The sequence below is a fragment of the Camelus ferus genome, chromosome 12 (genome assembly GCF_009834535.1).
Source record: "Camelus ferus isolate YT-003-E chromosome 12, BCGSAC_Cfer_1.0, whole genome shotgun sequence".
Classification (NCBI taxonomy): domain Eukaryota; kingdom Metazoa; phylum Chordata; class Mammalia; order Artiodactyla; family Camelidae; genus Camelus; species Camelus ferus.
The window spans coordinates 57,806,170-57,827,809 of NC_045707.1; the positions used below are offsets into that span (position 1 = coordinate 57,806,170).

Genomic DNA, 21,640 nt, shown 5'->3' on the forward strand with positions numbered 1-21,640 from the left:
AAAGATTAAATATATGCAAAGTCCTTAGTGCAAGGCCTGACACACAGTAAATACTCAATAAATCGCAGCTATTGAGAGCAGTAATAATAGTGATGAAGGTAGTGAGGCTATTATTTGGAAGGTGTCAAAGGACTTATTAAAAACCTCCAGTGAGTTCCCGTTGCCTTCAGAAAGAAAGAATCCAAGTTTCTTACCATGGACTATTTGTGATCTGGCCCCTGAAAATTGCTTCTACCCATCTCTGGGCACATTTCCCCAACACGACATGTTCAGGATACACTGACCTGTTTGGAGGCCCTCTGTGTGACATGTTCCTTCTCAGTCCAGGCCTTTGCACACACACACACTTCCTCCTCCTCCAAGCTATCCAACTCTGACCTTCTGCTACCCTACTGAGACCACGCCTCCAAAATAACCATACTGACCACACCTCCGAAATAAAACGAGACGCCTCGCGCTTACTGCTTGTACTCCCCCTATGGTAATACCACAGGAGCCCACAGACTATCAGCTGTTTTAGGGCTGGTGCTGTGACTTCTTCACTGTTCTCTCTTCCTCCCCACTTCCCACCCCCAGGGTCAGGACAGTGCCTGGCAGGGTTGACACTCCATTAAAGCTGGTCAAATAATTTTAAAAGAATAAACATCTAAATTTTCCTAAATGATAATCCCAAGAGAAATCATACATTAAGTTTGTCAAGCCTTGCTGAGCGGATTTATTTCATCGTTTCCTGAGGCAAATTTCATAGCGAGGGAGAGAAGCCAGGGTACAAGCCCAGAACAGCCCCTGCAGAGGCTGGGAGAGAACACAGGAATGGAAATAAAAGTTCCTAAAGGAGGACTTCATCTGCCTTAAAGTCTCTTTAGCGGCAACTTAATCACTGTGAAAATTTAATCAGGCTTTAGCAAAAGCTAAATTCCAAGGCAAAAGTGTGAGGGAAGTCCTCATTAACTGCACTAACTGAAATGGAGAGAGGTAGGCCAAGTGCAGAAGCCACTCACAGGAAGTGGCTTGTTGATCCAGCAAACAGGTACTTAGTGAAGCAAAGGTGACTGCTGGGCTCTCTAGGCGATGGGCCAGTACTAACACCAGCGGCTATGGTAAGTGTGCCAAGATTTAAGTCACATAATGCTAAGTGTAGTGTCTGAAGTTGTAACAATAACTGTACACCTGGGTAGAGAGGCTTACCTGGTGTAAGGAATGCTGGTTCTGTGGGAATCAGAGGTATGCCTACAAAGAAACAAAGACACTCTTCCTTAATCTGTTTTGCTTAAAGTTGAGGCCCACAGAGTTCATAGAGGGAGGCTTAGCTTCAAGGAAAATGTTTTGGGAGAGATAATTCAGGAGGAATGTTAGAGGGAAGACTTACAAGGTCTAGAAAGTAATTCAGAACAACAACTTTGAAAAGGACATTGAAGAAGAATCTTCTAAGGCTTACTGTCTGCCTAAAACTTCTGTTTATAATCACTTGCCATTAGAGAAAAAAATACAAGTTTTATACTTTTTGGAATAAATTAAATAAGGTTCACACTTACAGTCTTCTGGATAAACACATTTGAGGGTGACTTCGTCGAGGATCATATTTTTAGGGCAGTAGGGCAAGCATCCTTCAACTCTTTACGTGAAAAAAAATTAAAATAAAAAAGTTAAAATACAAAAAATATATTGTATTTAATATATGTAACTAAGATACATTTCGCCTAAAATTCTTCTATTCTCTTTGTCAAAGACAGGAGGGACCATCCTGAGTGTTTTTCCTCTAAGAGAATGAAGCCAAGGCAATGACTGAGATTACATCTTCTTTCTCGTCTGGTTGGGGTTCAGAGTCCAATTTATTCTGATTCAAAGGACATAAATGTAGTCTTCATGTACAACCAAGTATTAGATTCATACATACAAAAGAGAATTAATGTACACATAGTTATAAAAACACTTGCTTATCTGCCTCTCAAATACACCAGCAAGCTATATTTTTAATATTTTAAAACATTTCAACTGCTTCATCTGTAAAGTAAAAATTTGGACCAAAAATACTCAAGGCCCCTTCCCAATTCAGTATGGACTGAACGAACTTGACACTGGGGCACGTGTTGCCACCAGAGGGCACTTGTTTAAGGAAGGAAATCCAGACAACACTTTAGAAACCAAGAAGGGCTCTTTCTCTTTTAACAGGAGACACTTCAGCCATCTCTTGGATGCCTCCTTTACAAATTGCTTTTAAACATTAACAGCTCAGCTCATATGACCAATTATTTATTTCATAAAATGAATTTAAATAACAAAACTTTAACCAGTCTATGATATTTCTATTCTACTCTAGACTCTGTCAAGCAAAAAGAAAAAGTGAGTTACTGGATTACTGGCAATACTGGTGCCAGTGAGTTATTATTAAATAAACATCATTTTTTATGCAGTTCAATTATTTTGCCATTGTTTTATGCTAGTCAAAACCACAGCTATCCTCTTAAAATACTTTCCAAAAACTAGTAACCTGTTCCTTAAAAATGCCTTCATGGTTGCACATAGTAGGATCCTCTTTATTTCATCATATAACTGGTAAACAAGTCAACTTCTGACTGATGAAGATGCCTCTGATGCAGAACGATTCTTACGACAGGTTTATTACATAATGGGAATAGCTCTATTTACGTACAGGCTCCGTGGTATGCTAGCTGGCATCTTTTCTCACAGAAGTTCTCATTTCCACTAGATATTTTTATTTTCAACGCTTGCAATGTGCCAGAAACTGAAATCATCTAGAAGAAGTCTGGTGGTTCTATTGGGGTCTTGGGGGAGGGGTGCAGGGCTATGCTGACACCCCAACTCAGTACTTGCGTCTCCCCTCAGGGCTGCTAGGACAAGGAGGAGCCACAGGGAGGGGCCTCGGCATGGGGAGAGGGGAGAAGTAGAAAGGAGAGAGTGACGAAGATGGAGATGAGAAACAGTTTGGCTGGAGTGAAGCTTCCTCCTGAATCTCTCCTCTGCATTCCAACCATACCAAAAAAGAAACTTCGGGGAGCTACAGACCACACAGTGGAAGCACTGACGATCTGGGTTCCACCACCCTGGAGGCTGGGTATGCCACAAGAACGAAACTAGCCAAATGCCACTACAAAATACGGCTCCATTTCCTCCAGGGGCCAGGGCTGGCCACACCTCTCTCCCTTCCTTCCTCTCCCACACTCTCTCCTCCTTGCTACGGGGCCCCTGTTATTTCTCCTCCTCCTGCTGACTCCCTGAGAGACCAGAAATAGGTTTGTGAATGTGATGAGTCCAAGTGAATGGAAGATTTCTTCCCAGAAAGAATTGGTTGGTTTTAATTTTTAAGAAAATAAACAGAAATATTTCCTTTCTCTCTGTTCCCATAGCACTTGTGATCCAACAGGATGGAGTTGTGCAAAGCTCTGGCTCTGCTGTGTGGTCTAGGGCACACTGCTTCATTTCTCTGTGCCTTGGTTTGCTTTCCCTTCTGAAAGTGGGAACAATGAGATAACTGATCATACAGCACTTAGCACACAGTGTGTGTCACGCTGTGAAGACTTCGAGGTGCTAACTGTGGTGGTGGTTATTTCTCTAGCCCCCTTCCCACCGCATTGTCAATGATCTGCGTTTGTTTCTGTCTTCTTCTGAAAGACTCTGAGCTCCTTGAAAGAGAGGCTGTGTCTCATTTATTCATATGCCAGAACCTTTTTAGTGCCTGTGTTTGTCATGGAATAGAAGCTCATAAACGACTACTGGAAAATGATCCTTTTAAAAATATCCCCTCCTCCTGCTGCTGCATTTCTCTGTCTCTTTCACAGCAAAGCTCCTTCAATAAAACAAACAAAAAAAAAGGAGCTATTACACTGCCTGTCTCCATTTTGTCTCTTTCTAATCTCCAGATTTCCAAATCCAATGAACAATTCTGTCTCAAATTTTAAATCCTCAAAACCAAATTCCTGACTTTTCCTCCAAACTGTTCCTCCTAACATCTTCCTCACCACAGTAAATGGCAACTCGGTCCTTCCATTAAATCGTATCATTTGACTATGTTGATATTTGACAAGTTTTGATCACAAAAATGGCAATTCCATATGGTTCTGAAACCTGCAAAATGCTGGGACCTGAACTGGAGTCCTCAGCTCCTCTTTCTTTTATAATTGACGTTAAATCCATCAGCATCTCCTCTGGCCCCAAGTTCAAAATATTTCCAGCATCTGGTCACTTGTCATACTTTCCTGGGCTACTAACTTAGTTGAATCCCCTTCAAGTCTTGTCTGTATTACGGACCAGGTCTGTCCTGTGCTTCCCCTCTCCAAAAGTCAGCCCAATAGCCAAAGCAAACATTTTAAAATGCCAATCAGATCACGTCACTCCTCTGCCTAAAACACACCAGGGCATTACTCAGAAATACCAAGTCCTTGGGACAGGCTCCAGGGCCCTGTGTGACACACCACCACTGTGAGTCTCTGGTCTCTTCTTACCTCTCAGTTTTGTTCACTTTGCTCCGACTAACTAGCCTCCTCTCTCATCCTGAAACACACCAAGCACATTCCTACCCCAAGACCTTTACGCTGTTCTCAGACTGACAGGCTCTCTACCCAGACATCCACATGGCTAGTGCCCTCACATCCTCCACATCTCTGACTAGATGTCGCTTTGTCAGCGTGTTCTTCCCAGACCACCATAGAGTAATTAGCACACACACCCCCATTATGTTCCTGTTTCCCTTCCTTTCTTTATACGTCTCCATACTACACATCACCATCTAACAATATGCTGCGTTATATATTTACATTTTTATTATTTTGTTCTCTGCCTCAAGGCAACAAAATGTAACTACAAAATGTAAACTACATAAAGATTGAACTACTTTGTTCGATGCTGCATCCCTCGGAGGTAGAAGAGAGGCTGGCACACAGCAACCCTCTGTAACTACTGCTGGATTAACAAGAAATAAATTCATGAGTGAGCACCCAACACAAAGTGTTCTTGAGAATTTTTTTAACCTAAAAATAATCGCTGAGAGCACAATCTGCTATTGCTAGAATCTGTTCGTTTAATGGCTAAACATGACTTACGGTGGAAGAAATTTACATGCTAGTGCTTCAGGGTCACTGCACGTTTTAAAGCAGGGAGTGGCACAAGGTTCGTATCTCCATTCACACATCCTCCTGTATGGCACTGCTGCCTGGGTTTCTGGGGAGAAAAATGAAGTTTAGGTTGCGTACATTTCAATGAACAGCTTGAAAAGTAATGGATTATGATAGTAGGGTTTGACTTCTCTTTGATTATAACGCGGTGGAAAAGATCGGACGAGGGGGGAAAAAAGCATTTTAGTTGCTTCATGATCAAAGCATTTTCATGCTCAGGTTGAATATCAAAATGTTAGTCTATCTTCCAAATATTTAAAAAAGCAAGAGGTGGGAGGAGGCCAAGGAAAATAATAAATCTTTCTCCTTTCTTTATGTTGAGTGAGTTTGCGTTGATCAGCATATCATAAAAGTACCAAATACTTGTTTGGAATTTTATTTTTTGCAACATAAATTTTGTCATGATTCTATTTTATCCTTGTAACCACCTATTGAGAGGGTATTTTTTTCATTTTAAACAATACATTGAGGCTCAGGGGAACCACGGGACTGGCCAAATGCAAACAATTAGAAAAATGGCAAGACTAAAGACATATGTGTCCTGACGTCAAACCTAGGGAAAACACTCCACCTTTGTTCTTTTCACGGAACATAGCTCACTGTCTTGTACATGGTAAGTAATCTGATTACAAAAATGAGTGAGTAGGTTTTAATAATATACGCATGAAATTATAAAACCTCCCTTCACTGAAGATTTTTCTCCTACATAGTCTGATACTCTTTTCCCCTTCCCACATCATAGACCAGTCCTTCTGCTGCAGTCCAAACCTATCTCTGAAGAACAGAGCTCCATAAGACAGAAAGTTCAGAAAACAGGCTGTTTCTTGGACTTTGGATATAGAGTTCAATTTCAAAGTATGGGAAGGAAAATAAGGCTTTCTGGAAGGCATCAATGCATCTAAACATTACAATAATTGTTAGACCTGGGTTACTGTGATCATGAGTCCTGCGAGAAGTTTGGTTTCAAGTCTAGAATAGACCCCTAGATGTTATAGGTTTGAGAAGTCTGCAAAGATGAGTTTCTCAGATTATGACGATGCCACTGGCTGCAATTGTCCAAAGCTCAGGTAGGGCCACTGGGTCTGGTTCTAATGGAACAGATTTCTGTATTGAAGGGGAAATAGAGGCTTGCAAAATTCAACTGTTAAGTAAATTCAAGCAAAAATATCACATTCACTTGGTAGAATGTTGTACAGGCATGTCAGTGACTCTTTTTCTTATGAGTTCAGGAACCCCATTCAATAGGCAAAAATTTGAAGCTCAATTTGAATTTCTAAAATCCAAAAACTATGGAGATTTACAGACATGTATCCACAACAAAAAGGGCAAATGGTTAACTCTCTTAGATTGACTTAGAAGGGTTGGTTAGAATGAAATAATTTGTTTGGGAGACCCAAAGCTCCTAGGTTTTGAAAACAAAGCATGACTTTTAAACATGGGATGGAGCAGTGAAGGATTCCTCTCTGAAGTTTAGAAAATTCAATAGCTATAGAACTGCAAGCATCCTTAGAAATAAGATCAGGTTTGGCTGAATCAGAAAAATCTTCCAGGGGTCAGTGGAACCAGACTCCGTTAGTATTCAAAAGACAAAGAGAAACATGTTGTCTTTATCATTAAGAATCAGACTATATGAGAAGTTGCCTTCTATGAAAGAAAAAGTAGATACAAAACCAGACAACAAAAAGACATAGGTAATCTCTATTTACAAAGTTCAGACAGCACTGAAGGCAATCATAAAACAAACAAACAAACAAAGAAGAACCATTATTTAAGGCTGATCTAAACAATTCACCTCATTAACTTATGTAGTACAATAATCCTATAAAATAAGTATTATTATTTCTTCCTTTTTACAGATGTGTAAACTGAGGGACAGAGAGGTTAAGAAACTTATTAAGGTCATAAAAGGTCATACAACTAATTATACACATTAAAAATGATTTTAAAAATAAAACCTAATAAATATTCTGCCATTATTTAAATTACTACTTAATCTGTATTTGAAGATCTCAGAAAACATACCTTCTATGCTGAAGCTACTTAAATGTTTAAATTCTTCAGAATCATCATATTTTGATGCTTTGGCACTGGAGTCTGTCAATATGATGAAAAAGCCTTTCTTGCTGTACAGCTCAAATGCACTATAACCAGGAATCCAGAGACTCTGATGGTGGAAAAATGTGGCTCTCTGATGAAAGGCTGAATTCGCCTCCCACAGTTTCAAACTCAGAGTGTCATCATCGTGGACATAGAGAAAGTAGTTTGGCCTTTCAGCAGATTCCAAGGAAACAAGCGCCAATGCTGTAAAACAGAGCAGTTTGTTTGACAACTCCCCGGGTCCTCTGGAGAAGGCGGATCATCAGCACTGGCATGATAAAAATTCATTTATAAAGTTGACAAAAATAGAATTGCACAATTGTCATACACAGTTAATGGCAACCCCAAAGATTTTGGAAGTGAATTATAAGACCTCTAAAAGAAAAAGTAGTATTTTAGTGCAATGTATAACAGTGACAGCTCTTAAAAAAAAAATCACTCTCTGTTAAGGCCTATGTTTTAAATAATTGATTATGCCTTTGGTGGGAAAAAGAAACGTCAACTTAGGACCCCGAATCGTTCAATTTCCTACAAGTAATTAAACAATTAATTGGACACATATTTGTACCTGCAAGCTTTAACCTTTTAAAAGGTATAAAATCTACAAATGGCTAAATTGGATGATAGAAAGGAATAAGAGACTAGAGAAACAGATCAATTCAGACATGTCACTGCATTTCAACATCACTGGGTTCCCAATGAGCAAATGTTCTTGCAGGTGATTTCACTGCATTATAAAAGGCTAACTGCTCAACATTTTATTGTTAATTTCCCAAAGATGATCAACCAGCTAATGAACAATTACAAAGCACGTGGGAAGTGCCATCCTTTTTTGTTACGTGCTTTGAAAGTTTCCCTTATATTTGTAAAACCCACGATACGTTTCTTAATTGAGATTTTAGATTTAATTTCTTAGATCTTTATTTCTTTAGGTCTTAATTCCTTAATTTAAATCTATTAGGATTTTTCTGTTAAAAACATTAGCTACTGTAAATCATAAAAGGAAGGGCTCTTTCAAATCCAATAAACTATTCCAAAAACATTTATTGTGTCCTAAAATTTACTCTGCTAAGCACTGAAAGATGCAGGAAGAATAAAAGAAATTTTTATGAGAAAAGATATTTAACTAACATATAAATTAGAACTTCAGACTGTGATTTTCACAGATTAAAAAAGAACCAAAGGAGCTCTTTTTACAAGAATAAGGCAATTTATTTTAAATGGAAAATCAGGAGATTTCTCCAAATGAGAGAAAGTTAAGTTGGATTCATTCATTCAATAAGTATTTTCTAAGTTTCTGGAACACACCATTCATGGTTCTAAATAGGGCTAGAAGAGTAACAATGTAGCCTGAACATCACAGATCAGAAGAGGACATTAACCACCAGTCAGAACAGGAGCCAAGTGGATATAATGGGTATAGATCTGCAGCTGCAAACCAGTAAATGTGGGGCCTGGTGCCCAGACAGACAAAGCATCATAAGGATAATAGACTGTTATAATGACTATCCAGACTTTGATTTATGCTCCTAATATTTAACTTCTTTGATATCAAATCACAGCTGTTGTCTTTTAGTTTAATCTGGCATTAAAATCTTTCACATGTTAATTATTAATGAACTATTTTTCAAAAATTACAAATTAAGTTCTGTGATTAATACTATGAAAATTTAAGCTGTGCTTTATTTGAGACCAAAAACTCAATTAAAAAATTGCAATTCTAATTGCATCTATACATGCCAACAGATAAACAAATAAATTATTTTATATGCAAAAGAGATAGCTGGTTCATTTACCATGGTCTTATTTTATTTCATACCCTTTAGAGCACCTAGAAAAATGTAATATATATACTAGATTCCCCATTTAACATTTACTGCATGAATAAATGAAACAATGTAAGTGGAAAACTAAATTCTTATTTTCAATTGGAAATTATACTCACATGATGCCTTCTCTGTGAAAAGGCCCGGAGTGATCATAAAATTAAAAAAGAAATTGCCATGAATACTACTTCTTGGCAGAGAGAAAACGTTTCTACTGGTCATATTGGCCCCCAGAATAAGGCCACTCTGCCCATAACTTGCCAGCATATATGGTCCTTCTCCAAGCCCTAGTTAAATACAAATGAGAAAATTATAAGTTGGCATGGGATTTTTACATTTCAAGCTATCATTTCAATGGAATACATTTTAATAACAAAAAATAATCTAAAAAGAATTGAGCATTTAAAATTTATCACTAACAAAATAACTGAAATGTTTTCAAAAAGGATATATTATATTGACTTGGAATATACACATACATGTTTAAAATATGTAACTTAGAATATTTATATACATGAATGTGTATGTGTAAATGTATATGTACACGTATGTATAGCAACGACGGGGAGAAGGTTGACATAAGCTTTCTAGACCTCAGATTTTCTCATCTGTATGATGAAGTCTGTCTAGGTAACCTCCCACTATAATATTACAAGATTGTTATCTACTCTCAGTAAACTTAAGTTTTGTTCTATCAATGGTCTGGTATTTTGATAGTCTTCTAAAAATCATCTCTCCCTAGTAGGTTGCATTGCATTAAAACATAGTTCACAGGTATGATATACAATATTGTACTGTTTGGGGAATTACTGAATTTCATCAGTGAAGGTGTATCTATAAAAATGAAAATAGGATGATGCTGAACAAAGAAGTCAAATGTCATTTTACTTATGCTACCATTTCCATGCACTTAAATGGTTCCATATAAAGTAGAAAATACTTACTATAGTAAAAAACCAGTTAATGTAGAACCAAACCTGAAACTCGATTAACATAATATTTCTACAAACTTCACCTTATAAAGAAAAGTATATAAATTATTTTTTTAAAGTTCACTGATATTTTTAAAAAGTTTGTGTTAAGTTGTAAAATAATATGATCAGTTTACCTTCAACCCAATCTCTATAACATTTAATGCTCTAGAATAAGTGAGGTAATGTAAAACTTTGAGGTTTCTTCTGAATTATCAAAATTAAATTACACAATTATTAGCCATATATTTTTTTACAGGTATATGTAGATATTTATGATGTAGGTTACATAAAATGCTAATTAATACAGGTGTAAAAGTGGTATCATAAAAGATCAATCTGGTTGCTCTCAGTGAACTTCATTTTCCCTCTTTTCTCCAATTTTTATCTCAAGGACAGTCTTCCTTTCCCAGCCCACATTTAAGAGGGAGGAAAAAAAAGATTCAAAGAAATCCACAACCTGGGATTTTTTCTTTTTCAGGATGAAAGCCAGGACTAAGAGAAAGGGGAGAAGATAACTGGATTTGAGGGTTAAAAACTCCCTCAAATAGAAATGAGACCAAGAAACAAAATTTCCATCACGAGGACCAGGAGAAGGGGCAGGGATTCATAGGTCAAGTCATCTTCAAGTGCACCCCCTCCACCAACTCATCAGCTGAGACATCTCACCGCGGAGCCGCTGGGGGCACTTCTAAGCCATGAGGAAAGAGCTTTCTTGGGAACTCTGACACCTTGAATATAGATAGAGATTTGAAAAACTTTGTCCCCACACCATGACGGGGCTGAACAGATACGGTGGAGAATTCCTCCACGAGCCTGGCAGCAGTGGACTCCCCACCACTATTACAAATACCATGCACAGTGTTTCTTGATGTGCCAAAATCTACAACAATCAAAGAGAATGATATCATTAGCCTCCACTACCTACTAGCTCATTTTCTAGGGAAAACAAGAGCAACATACACTTCCAAGATAAAAATATACCTCGATTTATAAAAGTGTAGATTTGTGTCAATCTGTAAATAGTATACAAATATGTAGATAAGCATGTAAATTATGAGGTGCAATCCAAAATGAAGAAGAAATATACAACTACAGCATGGGGGCTTAAAGTACCCTCACAGATGTCCAAGAGAAGGGGAGAAAGCATACAGACCACTAAACCAAACATTCTATCCCCCACTGCACTAGCGTCTTAACTACAGCAACTGAGGAGACAACTGTCATCTGAGAAATCCATTTATATAAAAATGGAAAGCTTCTGAATTGACTGCCAGTTGATGGATTTCTTGTGTCTGGAATGGTTTCCTGCATTTTCACTAGCAACTGAGGTATAAACCTCATTGACTTTAGCACTAATCTTCTTCAAGGTAGAATTACAATTTCACTGTCTATTAAAAGCAATCATTTCCTGTAGTGATTAAACACAATATTAAGCAAATCTGATCTAATAAAGTCAGTCTGAGCTTAAAACTTGTATAACAATTTTTAGCAGGATTTTGAAGTCCTTGCTCCTTACAGCAATAAAACCTTCATATTTTTAGCAAATGCCATCAAAATGAACATGAAGATATTCTAGACAGTCATTGTGTGAAAGATGATTGGACTTATCTCAGCAGTATCCTATGAATTTTCCCACTTTAAAAAAAAAATTCCCTCCTACAGAATCACAATTATTTACCTCTGCATTCACTTTGAATAACTTATATATCTTAATAACAGTGTCCAGAGAAATATGCCAGTTATGAATGCCCAAAGACTACGTAAGTTTACAATAGTTGTTAAGTTAGTTGCAATGAAAGAAATTAAGATAATCATTTGACACAAATTTCTTTTATTACCATCAACAATTTCCACAATTCTTTATTCCACTTCAATGATCTACCTTCATCACATTACTTTTACAATCTTTTATTCTCCTTGGCAGGTTGACTCTTCTTCCTATTACTCTGATCATAGGAAACAGAATCTCTGTCTTTCATGGGTCTCATGAAGGGCAAATGCCCCATGTTCACCCTCTGAGTATTACCAATACAGTGTTAGAGATGAAACTACAATAACTGGTTTGAAGAATCCTGTAACACACTTGAAAAAAGAACCACCACTAGAAGTGCAGCAGACTTACTGACAAAAAGCAAAATGTACCAAGCAGCAAGAGGTAGAAATTCAATATTCATAGAAAATTCTGCTTCTGTTTCCAAGGGACTACAGAAGGGATGCCAGAAAGTACAAAGGCACAGATGGAGATTTTCACAGCAGAACTGTGTGAGGCAAGAATTCTTAAGTGAGGAAGTTGTTGGAGCATTTTCTCAAATTGACGTCTGTGTATGTTGTGCAGAGCATACGATAATGATGTGCGGTGATCATTCCCAGACTAGGACGTGCTAACCGTCACTAGGCAGTGTAGCATGGAAGTCAAGCTCATTGGTTCTGAACCTACATTGTTTATGAGTCCTTTCACCACATTTTAGCTAAATGACTTTGACCAAGTTGTTTAATTCTTCTGCGCCTCAATTTCCTCCTTTGTAAAGTGTTAACTACTACTAATAAAAAGTTATGTCTTTCAGGCATATTTTGAAGTTTAAATTATATGATATAGGTATAGTTAATACAACAAAAGCTGTTGTTACTATTATGTACTTAACATTAGACAATCAGTCTCATTTTAAGCATCGCGTCCAAAGGACTGATGTGGAGTGGGTGTGTGTGGGGGTGGGGCAAAGGTGTGTGTTTAAAATCCTGAACAGGAAATATGTTTGGTTTAAATTTTCTTTAATTAACATAGAATTTGCTTAATGTTGGGTTTTTTTTCACCTCCTCAAACTTCTTTAGACATAACAAAAACATCCACAAGACTAAAATGTCCATTTTCTTTTTAATTCATCATCTCTGTTTTACTAAAATGTTCTGGCTTTCTTTGTACTTTTATAGCTGACAGATTCTGCCTGGCTTACTAAGTCACCAAAAATACTTTGGATTGGTTGCTTGATTTTTTTTTTTTAATGGCTCAATTTTCCTATAACTATTACTCTAATCCATCCAACATGGGTCAGAATTTGTTCAGTTACTGACAAAATGGACACCTTCTTGGATCATCTTATTTGTCTAAATTAGGTTTAAGTGGTTATGCCTTCCTCAATAAATAGGTTTGACAAAAAGCAGGCTTCAATTCTGCTAACGTCTGGCATTTTCACTGAGGATGTAATTCTTTGTCTCTTCATCTATGCCTTAGTTTTGGGTAGCACTCCTCTTAGACTTCTCGTTGCAAATCTGAATACTTGAAGGAAACTAGGAGATTTTCATTACCACTACTAAATCAGTTAAGTTCTCATTATGACAATACAGAAATAATTATTTTGCCTACAATGATGGCTAAATAAATTCCTTGTATTATTATTGTCACATTTAGAGTTCATTTCTTTGATTTCCACAACATAATAAAAGTTTGAATAATATCCATATTTATTCATCTGGTATATGTCTTTCATTCTTTTTACCTAAAAAAAATTAGCTAGCTTGACTCATTCATTTATTCATACAATTCAAAAACTACTGAGTGCCTCCTAGGTACTGAGGACTTCATTACAAACTTTTTTTATTTTCCAGGGAGTAAATTTTAACACAAATACTTAGAAATTTAGGTACATTTTAGAAGGCAGTGGCTTTCCTTGGGTCATACAGCTGACACTTGAACAACACGGGTTTGAACTGAGCAAGTCCACTTACACGCAGATTTTTTTCCATGGTAAATACTACAGTACTACACAATCCATGGTTGGTTGGATCTGAGAGTGCAGAACGGCGGATATGGAGGGTGACTATAAGCCATACGTGGATTTTCGATTGTGCAGAGGGTTGGTGCCCCAACCCCTGCCTTGTTCAAGGGTTCACTGTATGCCAAATTATGAACTATTCCTACTTTGTTCCCTGAGTTGTTTCCTGAATCTTCAGATACATTTAATAGAATACTATAGTGATATTCTTAAAATGTCACATACCTTCATTGTAATATTCACAATCAAGTGCTAAAAGAAAAAAAGAAGAAATATTAGACTACATAAGAATCTGACCACTTACCTGAATACATGCAAAATGTGGTTTATAAATGACCAGGTGAAAGAACTCAGAATGACATCATTATTTGGGAATTTTCTCTGAGCAAAAAGGATTCTTTAAGAGTGATGTGTTATAATTCATTAAATTTCCTAAGATTATTTTATAGGTAGGCAGATATATCTGCCAATTTAGCAATGTCTACGGAGACTGTTAAAATCTTAAGCTGTTCTTCAGATGACTTACTATCTACACAAATAAATGAAAAGTTTAAAGAATCAAATCTGAAAGCAAATTCAAAATGATATTTTTTAAACTGTGTTTCTTACAATTGGAACAGTGGAACTTCACAGCCATAAGAGAAATGGACTCATAAACAATTTCTCCGAGACCGTATATAAATAATTTATAGTTCAAATGTTACAGTGATAGCAGTCAAACACAGAAGAGTCACCTCAAAGTTTTCTTTTATAAATCCTTTAGCTATACCACAATTTATCTGATTGTCAAAAGAGTAAAAAATTTACCCATCTTAAAGAAATTCTATTTCCATGAGTTCCATAGCATTAGTTCTATGGTAAGACATTGTGGATCTCTTTATGAGGTTCCCACCTAGGGACGATGCTCTGAGTACTCACAACAAACAGTAGATGATCTCCAGTGAACTGGTACCCCTTCCTGACAACACTTGTATGCGTACGCTGCGATGCTTGTGCATAAACATTCACAATCCCCACCCAGGTTACAGTTACATGTGTCTTCGTGACAATTTTTGGCAAAAGAAGTAACATCAATCTGAAAATGAAGTGAAAGATAAAGTAATTTCAAAAAGTACTATTACAATCGATTTAAATTCAATCTTCTAAAAGAAACTCACTGGGACAGTTTCAAAATTTGCTGTTCTCTGCCTAACACTGCCACCTAGAGTTCTCAGTATCTCAAATCTCTATTTTCCCAAAGGGGAAAGGAATTTATTAGACAAATGTAAGATCAAAGAACTAGCAAAACAGGGGACTAACAAACAAATATAATTTCAACATCTGCAATACAACAGATTCATATTTCGTAGAAGCTTCCAAATGTACTTTTACTTAGTTTTTAATAAGATCTTGAACTATTTTTTAAACTTCCATTGGGACCTAAAATTACTATGTCAGAAAGACATTTAGAAAGTTAAATTTCTAAATAAATTACATTCCATCTTGGAATGTGCTTCTAAAACCATTTTAAATGCACCACTGATAATACTTTTAAACTATACTTTGGGTTAAAGAGAAGAATGCTCATTTGGTGGCATGCTGTGAAAATACAATAAACATTTTTGGCCTTGATCAGTCATTTATGGCTTTGATGATGGACATAAAATAGATCATTACAAATATTGTGTAAAAATGTACACTGTCAAATAAGATGGAGTGAGGGAGAACATAAATCAACTAAATGTGTCAAGTGTACAGAAAAAACAAATTACCAAATTCGTCTTCCTAACAAGGATTTAGGTAGTACACCTGAAAAGCCAATGGGTAGCTAAATTATTTGTCCTGTTTGTCTCAATATTATACACACAGCAATATCTGTTTAAATTGGAAAGTTTAGTAAAACATTTATTTACCACATTGCTACAAGGAGCAAAAACATCGCTGTACAAAATGGAGCATTCCTTCTTGGCGTAAGGAAATTTGTTTTGATGTGCCTCGCAGGGTTTAAATGATTCACTTGGGGTTTCACACTGCGGAAAAAAAGTTCAGGGAGAAAAGAAAGCTTTTAAAGGGTGACTTCTGAAGCTGAAACTAGGGTAACCTAATCTGACTTCATTCATTACAACCACACCTAATATATTCTCACTCTTTTAGACGGTCTTTACCTAAAGCACCTGCGCTCGGCCAATTCAGTGTTAAGAGCATATATTATTGTTGACGGCAACTAAATTTACTACTAAAATCATGACAATATTAGAGAGTGAAGGTAAATGATGTTTAAATTTTCAAGTGCAGCTTGACATGACTAAAAAAAAATGACATAAACAAATTATTTCCCTTCCTTTAATTTTCACCTCTTTCATTTCTGTCACAAGCCATCCTCCGAGGGGTTGCACAGACTCAGGTGCCTACCGGCTCACCTCCCATACACTCAACAGTTTGATCTCTGCCTCTCCTAATCCACCTCCCTGAAACCTCCCTGGGAAAAGTCATCCTGGATCTCTTCGTTACCAAATACAAAGGCAACTTTTCAGTCTTCTCTCACTTGATCTTTCCCTGTCTTTGATGTTGTTGAATACTTTGCCCTTCTGACGCGTCTCTCGTGTTTTTGGTGGCACCATCTTCTGCTGGGTCTCCTCCTCATTCACTTGGATGCTCCTCCCTATCCCCGCCACCCTTGTTTTAAGGCTTCATCCTCAGATCTCCTTTTTTTTTTTCATTGTATACACTTCTCATGGCTTCAGCAACCTGAATATATCAGGAACTGCCAAATCCGTATTTTCAGTCCAGATCTCTTTTCTGAACCTCAAAACTTGGACATTTTCACATAAGTATCTCTGTCCTCCCTTCTCTCTCAAAACATCCTGAACTGTATTTATCTCTACACTGCTGTATCGTCCCCACTGTCCCCTACCACACACTCTCCTCTTTGCACTGCCTCAGCGTCTAACCAGTAAGCCAGGAAGGTAGGAGACTTTCTTCCCTTCTCCAAATTCATCCTTCCTTATACAGTCTTTCAACAAATGCTGTTGTTTCAAATCTTTGATGTCTCTCAAATTTGAGTAGTTTTCTAAATGTTCACTGACTTGACATTTCTAGCTAGATCATAAGGGCCTCTTACCTAGCTTAGGGCCCTTAGTCCAGATCACAGCACTCACAGCTTACAGCTCTTTATTTTGTGTTCCAGCCATTCCCTCCTTCAGACCTTCCCACCACAGCCATATTGAACTTCTTGAAATTCCTGTTAGGCACCATATTCACTCCAGTCCTCCTGACACCTTCCAAAGGGCTGCCCTCTGCTTTACTGTTAAACTCTTTCCCATCATCTTCACTGTTCTAGCTGCTATAAGTCTTGCAGGATTCAGCTCAATGGCACCTTCTCAGAACCTTCCTCTGACCATCGCGAACTCCATGCTGTATACACCTCTATCAACGCACCTGTCTCATATATTCATTGTTAATTTTTCTACCTCATCTACTAACATAGACTTTAAATTCCTTTAAACACAGGCAGTGGCTGTGTTTTAATCATATTGTTTGTTGACAAATCCTGGAAAATACTGAGTGCTAAATAGAACTTACTGAATGAAAAAAAGTATTTGATTTTCAGCTTTGTCCATTAGGTATAGGTAAGAATATGTGTTATAGTAAGTCTAAAATTCTTTGATTGGTCCAAATATTTAAGTATTATTACAAGTTAGTTATTCTTTAATACATTTTATATTTTTAAAAAAACCCTTTATACTCTCCAACTTACATCACATTACTTAAATTTTACTGAATTGAGTGGATGCTTAACCCCAATCCCTTTTCAGTTTTTTGAAGAGATTGAGATATGTTAGTAAATTAGGCAAGGTAGTAAAGCAGCTGATCAAATAGTAACCAATGAGGAAATTGTAGCAGCAGACCCTCCTTTCAGTTAGAAAGAAAAATAGGCTAAAAAAGGTAGAAGAAAAGAGTACAACAAATTTCCAATTTGACTGTTTTCTGAGTTAGTTCAGCATTTCTCAGTGTCCCATGGAAAACCCTACTTCCTTGAGAACCAAGACATACAAACCTAAGTTCTGTGTCAGTAAGTTTGGGAATCCCTTCAAACATATCCCTCTCTCGGAATGCCTCAAGAAATCCTCCAAAAATGAAATATGTCTGACTTAATTCATTCAAACCGCTCCAAAAGGTAGTTGGCCACAAATCCACTTCTTATCCCTACCCACCCCACACAGCCTGGAAAACAAATGCTAAGAAATTCTGCCTTCATTTATTCATTACCTCAAGTTGACAAAAATTACATCATTAGAAATGCAAATACATTTGAAAAGCATTTTGCTGTAAGAGGAAGAGCATGAGATTAGAATTTGTGAATTTGAAAGTCACCCCTGCTGCTTACTGGTTATACAATGTTAGAGAAATCATTTAACCTTCCTGAGTCTCAATTTCTTTGCCTATTATATGGACACAATATCTTTTACATTACAAGATTGTCACAAGAACTATGAGAAATTAAATGTGAAAGCAGTTTGTCAACTATGAATTACTGTACAAATACTGCACAAAACACTGTTACTTAAATAAATCTTCCTGAGGAATAAAATGTTTTAGTGAATAAATACACCAAAAAACATTTGTTTAGTTCTAAAACGCATCTATTTCACTTACCTGTCCTAGTGCCCAACTATCTCCAAATACCTGGGCATTCCTTACTTCTAAGTTATTGGATGTGGTCATATCATTTGAAGTACATTTGTCAAAGTTTCCACATAATCCTGATAATTTGTTCTAAAGTGAAAGAAAATTACCATGAAATATTCTATATTCACTTCCACGCTTAAGGACTAGTATTCACTAAAATTTTCAAGAGATTTAAAATAGGTATTTTAAGAATTTCTACAATAACCACTTAAAATATGTCTCAAGAAGGTGGAATTTCATATCTATTTAATTATATTTAACAGCTATTTAGATTCTCAAAAATATTTTACCATCCCCTAAATTTTATCTGTCCACACTTACCAATGTCTTAGAATTGGCAACTAATAATATAAATAACTTGGAAAACTATAATATAAACACTACAGTATATATATATTTGTGTATATATATGTATATATATGTGTGTGTCTATAGCCATATGTGTATATATAGTATGTATTTATACACATATATTTTAATGATGAAAGAGCACCTCTTGATATGTTTAACACCGTTTTGTGACACTACAAATTTTGAAACAATAGAAATAATTTTTCTTTCTCTAGGTAATACTTTGAAAAGCCAAAACTTTCAAAACATAACTTTTAAAGAAAAAGTTAACTTTATATTCATATATCATGCCACCATGAGGCACAATAAATGAAAATTTACCTGATTTTTATAAAGTTTGTTGTGAGTTGTACAATGGTTACTACAAGTGCAATATGAATTATTCACGTCAACAATATTCACTGCATTTCCTCAAATAACGTGACAAACTTTACTGTTGGGAAGGAGACAGACTAAGAGTTCAGAGAAGAATGATCTTCCAGAAACAATGAAAACCCTCCTTAAAACTTTGAAATTAAACAAGCTAAACTTTCTTTTCATGTATATTTTTTACTGAAGTATAGTCAGTTATAATGTGTCAATTTCTGGTGTACAGCATAATGTTCCAGTCATATATATATGCTGCCCTTAGTTAACGGTAAAGTAGACTGCCTGTGTCTCCAGCAAAGCTGACAATAACCCTGACATTGCAAGTGCCACAGCCACTGCTTTCTATGGTGCCTCTGCTCCAGAAGCTACAATATCTGTTCAAAGACAGTGGCCTCTTCAAAGACAGTTGGTCACCCCAAAATTTAAGGCAGCAGTAAAAGTAAGGGGAGATGTAGAAGAATAAATGGTCAATTTGTTTCCAAAAAGTAGGGAAGGGAGGATAAACAATGGAAAATGGCAGAAAATGTAGTTGAAGTTTTTTCATCTTCATCAAAGAAATGCAAGATGCCAGCAAACACTGAGGAATAGACTTTTGGGCTTTATTTTGCTTAGGGTTGAAAGAAAATGACCAATATACAATCTTTTCTTAAATTTATAACATTAATTTTTTTAAAAAATATGTATATTTTCCATGGTTTTACCAGAATTTGTTATTATTCCCATTTTCTCTAAGTTGCCACAGACTATATTCATGAGTCTCAATTTCAATTCCAGATACACCGGATTTTTAAAAATATTTCAATGTTTCAAAACCAACATCAACATATAAATTTAAAACATTTAGTAAAAATTTAAATATCTAAATAATAAAAATATTTTAAAATATTTATTACAATATTTAATAGTAAACAATAATTACAACAATTTAAAATATAAATTACCAAAAACTGTAAACAACCCAGATTGAATCTTCAACCATTAATGTCTATAACAAATTAGTACCTCCATACGACAGAACACTACTCAGCAGTATACAGGTACAAACAATGAATTCATTCAGCAATATGGATGTGTCTTGAATAAATTTGCCAAGTCAAAGAAGACAGACCCAAAAGGCTATATATTGCATGGTTTCATTTCTACTGTGTCCAGAAAAGGCAAAACTATACAGATGGGAAATAGATCAGTGGTTACCAAGGGTGAGGGGTTAGAAGTAGGAATTGACAAAAAAAAGGGGCAACACGGGAGAAATTTGGGAGTTGGTGGACCTATTCTACATAGAACTCTGGTGGTGGGTACACAATTCCATGCATTTGTTAAAATCTATAGAACTATAGACCATAAAAGTAAATTATTTTACATTTTAAAAGAATTTACTTATGAAAACTTAAAAAAAAATCCAGAATGTGAAGGAAAAGGTGGAATGCAAATTGTAATAAAATAATTTAACTGTCAAATATATCACATAACCACGCTGCAGGGTGGGAGAGGGGGAAGAAGTTGACCTACGTAACTTTGGAAAACTGGATACTATAAGGCTGAAGTCAAAAAGAACCGCACACAACGCCGTACTCCAGTTGGTAACATTGCTCTTCTCTAAGGTATGGATTAGTAATTCTGAAATTATAACGTACTTCTTAAAAAAAAACAGCAGTTGTTTTATTTCTGTAAAACATCAAAAAGTCAATGCAATTTCATTTTTTGCATCTCATTTGGGCTGACCTACCAAGTAGGTTGACTTACCTTCCACCGTGGTCCAACTTTGATATGGATGGTTGTCTTCATATCCCAAAGAACAGTGATATCTTTCTCTGGAAAGTATACTACCATGTAGTATCCTGCTTTCCAAAGCTGGTACGTAGGTTTATTTTCCAGAAAAAAACCTGATCGTTTCTTCAAAAAAAAAATAATAATAAAGAAAGAAAAAAATGAATTGCCTGTTTTCTAACCAAAATGTGAATATTAAGTTAATATTCACCAATAAGTATTTTTGCTTGGCCCTGTCTTTCCTAAATTCTATAGTGAAAGACAAAACAAATGTATAAAATAGGAAAAAACATAAAGTTGGTAACAAGACATAAACTGGTAGATAAGCTCAACATGGATTAATGAGCAAAGGAAAAAGATATTTCAATTATAGAGAAGAGCACAAACAAGGGCAGGACACATTAGGGGAGATAACCTGCCGACTTAGCAATGCTGTACTGATGGTGAATAAATATGACTGAATACTAAAAATGGATGACTTTACCTATGTAATTGAAAAACAAAAGCACAGTGTGTGTGTGTGTGTATGTGTGTGTGTGTGTGTCTGTATCTGTGTGTGTGTCTGTGTCTGTGTCTGTGTGTGCAGAAAGAGAGAGGTGGAGGGGAGGAGATGAATTTTCATCAAAAGGACTTAGGAAGGCTTCTTGCAAGAAGTGGGACATATACTGCTGATTTTTAAGAGGCCA

At 36.3% G+C, this 21,640-nt stretch overlaps 1 protein-coding gene across 1 annotated transcript in view; it reads right to left on the reverse strand.

The window, feature by feature from the left end:
* The window catches only part of OTOGL (otogelin like), a 118,458-nt gene that overhangs the window by 36,608 nt on the left and 60,210 nt on the right, over positions 1 to 21,640 (reverse strand). Inside the window, exons 25-34 of the mRNA XM_032493706.1 lie at positions 20,931 to 21,080; positions 18,435 to 18,554; positions 15,692 to 15,808; positions 14,718 to 14,874; positions 14,025 to 14,051; positions 9,175 to 9,342; positions 7,155 to 7,433; positions 5,061 to 5,178; positions 1,536 to 1,615; positions 1,189 to 1,230 (exon numbers count right to left, since the gene is read on the reverse strand). Of these exons, the coding sequence (XP_032349597.1) occupies positions 1,189 to 1,230; positions 1,536 to 1,615; positions 5,061 to 5,178; positions 7,155 to 7,433; positions 9,175 to 9,342; positions 14,025 to 14,051; positions 14,718 to 14,874; positions 15,692 to 15,808; positions 18,435 to 18,554; positions 20,931 to 21,080 (1,258 nt within the window). The remainder of the gene's footprint in view (positions 1 to 1,188; positions 1,231 to 1,535; positions 1,616 to 5,060; positions 5,179 to 7,154; positions 7,434 to 9,174; positions 9,343 to 14,024; positions 14,052 to 14,717; positions 14,875 to 15,691; positions 15,809 to 18,434; positions 18,555 to 20,930; positions 21,081 to 21,640) is intronic.